General features: G+C 34.7%; 1 protein-coding gene across 1 annotated transcript; it reads left to right on the top strand.

Annotated features, from left to right (window-relative positions):
• Positions 1-4,677: 4,677 nt before the first annotated feature.
• Positions 4,678-5,160, top strand: LOC116012195 (ethylene-response factor C3-like; the record flags this gene model as incomplete). The annotated part of the gene is made up of 1 exon (XM_031251677.1): positions 4,678-5,160. A coding segment is annotated over one exon (483 nt), but the record flags the coding sequence as incomplete, so codon positions are not given.
• Positions 5,161-5,671: the final 511 nt, after the last annotated feature.

Below are 5,671 nucleotides of genomic sequence, written 5' to 3' on the forward strand. Positions count from 1 at the left end.
ATATATATATATATATATATATATATATATATATATATATATATATATATATATATATATATATATATATATATATATATATATATATATATATATATATATATATATATATATATATATATATATATATATATATATATATATATATGCCAGACCTGTTGACTTGAAGGCCAGACATGGTATATATATGTCTGGTTTATTAAGTTTAATAGGCTTTGAAATAGACATAAACTAACATAGCCTTTTAACTAAACAAGTTAGGCTTGTCAAAGACCTTGTGGTCGAGTGGCACCTGGTATCCCGGTTAACACTCACACATGGATAATGGGAGTGGGTTCGAGCCTCAGTGGAGGTTACTGTTGAGAACACGTGACTTCTTTCAAGTGCGAACCACTGGCTCAAGAAAGAAATGAGAACACATGTATGTAATAGAATTCTTTTTTTTTTCTTCAAATTTATAGCTAGAAATTTTGTTAGGGCATGGCAGTCGGATTTTTTGATAACGCCACAATCTGTAACATAGTAGAAATTTGTTTAATTTATACTGTGTGCCATGTTCTCGATTTCTTTTTAATAAGAATTTAAACATATATCTACTATTTCACGATGCATTGCATGTGGTGTAGTGGTTGTGATTAATTAAAATGGATTTCATCTCCCTATTTCTACATGATTAAGCAATTCCTAATCAACATTGTGTGTGGAAGAACATTTTCATCACAGGAGGAGTTGTATTGAGTTGGCTAAGTGATCAACAAGGCGTGCCTGAAACATTTCTGAGCTCGAAATATGTTATCCTTCACAAAATAGCTATCACAAATTCGCTGGCCAGTGCAATATAGGGCCACTAAACTTCAAGATGACTGAATTAATCTACAAAATTAGCCTCTGTAGTCTAATTGACCTCTGAGAAATAATCTATCATCTGCCATTTATGGATCCTAAGTAGGGATGTAAATCTAGCTTAGCCCTAAACTAACAGGCTAGCCCAATAAATACCAAAATTTATAGGGTTAGGATCGAAAAAAATCCACTCAATAAAAATAAATCGAGCTAATTGGGTTAGTCCTATAGGTTATCGGGTTAAATCGGTCTAACCCGGGCCATACCATTAGAATGTGTGTGTGTTTATATATATATANACTCATATATATATATATATATATATATATATATATATATGAGTAAATACCATTGGAGGTCCTCCGACTTTGATGGCACCGCCACTTTTAGTCCTCAACTTTTAAATTAACCACTTTTAGTCCTTCGACTTTGATAACACTGCCACTTTTAGTTCTTAACTTTTAAATCAACCACTTTTAGTGTTCTTACTTTTTGTTTCTAGCCACATATGGTCCTTCCTTTACAATTGGATATCTAATGTCATTTTCTCACGGACAATTCAGCCATTTGGTCCAAAATTTAGTGTTAAGAAAAGAGAGTGGAGAATATGGTTTCTTCAATTATTCTGATGAGGAAACATAATACTTAATACATTAATTATGAAATGACTGAATTGCTCTTGAGAAAAAATAGCATTAGATGTCCAATTGTAAAGGAAGGAGCATAGGTGGCTAGAAACAAAAAGTAAGAGGACTAAAAGTGGGTGATTTAAAAGTTGAGGACTAAAAGTGGCGGTGCCATCAAAGTCGGAGGACTAAAAGTGGTTGATTTAAAAGTTGAGGACTAAAAGTGGCGGTGCCATCAAAGTCGGGGGATCTTCACTGGTATTTACTCATATATATATATATATATATATATATATATATATATATATATATATATATATATATGAGTGCTTTCAGGTGCGAACCACGGTCCCAAGAAAGAAATGAGAACACATGTCATCCGTCGTCCACGTGTCTAGATCTAACGAATCAGAAACACTGATTTTTTAAAAAAAAATGCGGTGACATTTTTGTAAATAATTGAACATCGAAGTGCAAGTAAAATGTATTACAAGTGCAAGTAGCAGTTTATATAGTGCTAGACGGAATGAGAGACGCTTAATATTAAAATCTAGAGATCCAAGAAAGAAGAGAGATTCATGAATGCTTTAATCTGAAGACTTGGTACACTTTCAGAGAGTGAGTTAAGCACGTTTACTTAGTGATACGTTAGAAGGCTGACCGAGGCCTTGACGAAATTTATGCAACACTGGGTGCAATTGAGGCGAAACCTATTGAAGGATGACGTGAATAAAGAAGAGAAAGGAGCTTAACTCACTCTCTGTGTTTTTAGGATCAGCCCTTATCTCGTGGAGATCAAAGAAGCAGGCCACAGTCTCCCGGTCGTCCTCCGAAGCGGAGTATCGCGCTCTTGCTGCCACAGTCTGTGAGGTACAATGGCTCACCTATCTTCTTAAAGATTTGCAAGTAGACTTAAGCAGACCAGCAGCTGTTTTTTGCGACAATAAATCGGCTGTGGCTATCGCTGAAAATCACGCCTTTCACGAAAGAACTAAGCATATCGAGATTGATTGCCATATTGTTCGGGAGAAAGTCACTCAAGGCTTGATCAAGTTACTATCCATTCCATCTTCAAGCCAAGTTGCCGATGGCTTTACCAAAGCTCTCCCCACCTCGATGTTTAACTTGTTTGTTTCTAAGATGGGCGTACAAGATCTGCACGCTCCAGCTTACCGGGGGGTATTGGAGGATGACGTGAATAAAGAAGAGAAAGGAGAGAAGGGAAACAAATTAAATTCATTATATGTTAATCAGTTGTAACTAATTTCTTTTTTCCCTCCTGTATATAAAGTTTGTCAACCTCTCTGTAATACAACAGACTTCACCATAATATTCAGAATGCATCCATTTCCCTCTCTTTTCTTACTCTGTGCGTAACACTCGTCCAATAAAACCTCAAGATGCTTCGTTTGGGAAATCAATGAACAACTCTTCAACAAAGTTCCAATGCAATTAATTAAGCTAAATAATTGAGCGGTTGAGCCCTATATGTTGCATAATTGCTTCATCCATTACGTCCCTATTATATGTCCATATTTCTATACTTATTGAGTTGTACATTGCGTTGCACATATTGTTCTATCATTTTTATTGGACAAAATTACACTTACACCATTAAACTTTCATTAGTGTATATTATATGCTATCATAAATTCATAATTATATTTAATCATTTACTATATCTAAATTTTGTATTTTAAAAATTATTAATCATAGCATAATATTTTATCCAAATTATCAACTATACTTTTTAATATAATATGAATTGAATTCTACAACTATGATTTTAAAAAAAAAGTATATAAAATTATTTTTTAAAAATATTTCTGTATAACTAAAATTTTAACATTAAGGGTGTGTTTGGTTCGCACATGGAATCAGAATCGGTATGGGTATCAAATACTTGGTAAGGTTAATGAGTTTTGGTGAAAGTATGAGTAAATACCAATGGAGGTCCTCCGACTTTGATGGCACCGCCACTTTTAGTCCTCAACTTTTAAATTAACCATTTTTAGTCATCCGACTTTGATGGCACAGTCACTTTTAGTCCTCAACTTTTAAATCAACCACTTTTAGTCCTCTTACTTTTTGTTTCTTGCCACCTATGGTCCTTCCTTTACAATTGGACATCTAATGTCATTTTCTGAAGAGCAATTCAGTCATTTGGTCCAAAATTTAGTGTTAATTAACAAAGGAGAGTGGAGAATAGGGTTTCTTTAATTATTCTGATGAGGAAACATAATACTTAATACATTAATTATGAAATGATTGAATTGCCCTTGAGAAAATGATATTAGATGTCCAATTGTAAAGAAAGAACCATAGGTGGCTAGAAACAAAAAGTAAGAGGACTAAAAGTGGTTGATTTAAAAGTTGAGGACTAAAAGTGGCGGTGCCATCAAAGTCGGGGGACCTCCACTGGTATTTACTCGTGAAAATATTTTACATGTTTGGTAGTAGGGTGGAATGGAAATGATTATTAATAGTTGAGGAAGAAAGGAGGAAAGGAAATGAAACCCTTATTTAAAAAGGGTATGGGTTTTTCAATTAATGAGTTATTCCAAATCCATAGTAGTATTTTAAAACTTTTAATCAAACAATAATAATCAATCACTTTGATACCCATACCTTATACCAAAACCTGTTAACCAAACAAACCTAAGTACTAATAATAGGCATGTATAAAAAAGAATAGTTAATGATACATGATACAATGAAATATATAATGTCCCTGTTTGGTAAATAATCAGCCTATCAGTCAATTTTGTCTTATTTGACTACTATTAGTTGTTTGGTTACTAAACTTTTTGTAACTCCAAAATGCTAAAATTCAAAAGGTTACTCAAAGCAGCTTTTTCAATTAGCGTTTTTAGAAAAGAAATTATACTAAACAGCTATCAGCTAACCGCTAATTTATCAAACAACTCTTTACAATCAGCTCATGTTATTAACAAATCATACCTTCTAACCCAAACAGCCAACCCAATCAGCCAACAGTCATTTACCAAACAGGGCCAATTTCATATATGATTGTACTACGGATACTAATATGGATGTGGTTTGAAAACCTCCAAAATAATAATTCCAATATTGAATTATCACGTAGACAGTAATGGCCGCAGTAGCAGTATTTAAAGCCACGCAAACTACTTCAGTCCCCAGTGGCAATACAATGGTTTTGATGTAATAACATCATCTTACTATATAATTCGCTCCTCCGATCCTTTCGCCTAAACTTTTCCAAATTAACCAAAATTCAATGGAAACAAATATTTCCGCCAAGGCAAGCAACTACATAGGTGTACGAAAGCGGCCGTGGGGGAAATATGCGGCGGAGATTAGGGATTCAACCCAGAATGGGAAGAGGGTTTGGCTGGGAACTTTCAACAGCGCCGAGGATGCTGCTTTGGCTTACGACCAGGCCGCTCTTGCGATGCGTGGCATGTCGGCTTGCCTCAACTTCCCGGCCGAGATAGTGCGCAAATCCTTGGAAGAATTGGACTGCAAAGAAGGGACGTCCATGGCTGCAGCTCTGAAGGAGAAGCACAAGAAAAGAACCCGGCGTGGTAAAGGAAATTCGCCCTCGTGCGAGAAGGAGGCGGAAAGGAATAATGGTGTTTTGGTTTTTGAGGACTTGGGATCTGATCTCTTAGATGAGCTCTTGTCTGAAACTTCTTCCTCATGCATGTAACTCCTTTCTCCTCTCATTCCGCAATCACCATTCTCTACTTGCACTGAGTAAACCCTGTCTTGTGACTCTAATCGGCTATACAGAACTACAAAGAGGTAAATCAGCCTAGTTTGTTCATATCTGATCTGTTCAAATTAAGAAGGCTGAGATTTAAACTTATGACCTTGTTGTTACAAGTTTGTATCTTTAACCATTCTTGTTGAGTTACTCTTTTTTCCTTTTTTTTTTTTTGTTTTGTTCTGTTGCTGTAGAGCCCTACGGCAGGCTCAGCTTGTTGAATGTGTCCATTTTTTAAATGGAAAATTCCAACTGTATTTTCCAGAAGTATTATTTTTGATATGTGATATGTTTTGATTGTGTTCAAAATAATTTTTTAGAAAATGAGAAAAAGTGATCTGTTGATCACTAGTATAAAGTACGAAGTAAAATGAGTAATTAATATTATATGATTTTTACTTTCTACTTAATTTTTTACTCTTTGCTAATCTAGCTTACATCTTTTGATTGATTT

This window comes from Ipomoea triloba, chromosome 3 (assembly GCF_003576645.1).
Source record: "Ipomoea triloba cultivar NCNSP0323 chromosome 3, ASM357664v1".
Classification (NCBI taxonomy): domain Eukaryota; kingdom Viridiplantae; phylum Streptophyta; class Magnoliopsida; order Solanales; family Convolvulaceae; genus Ipomoea; species Ipomoea triloba.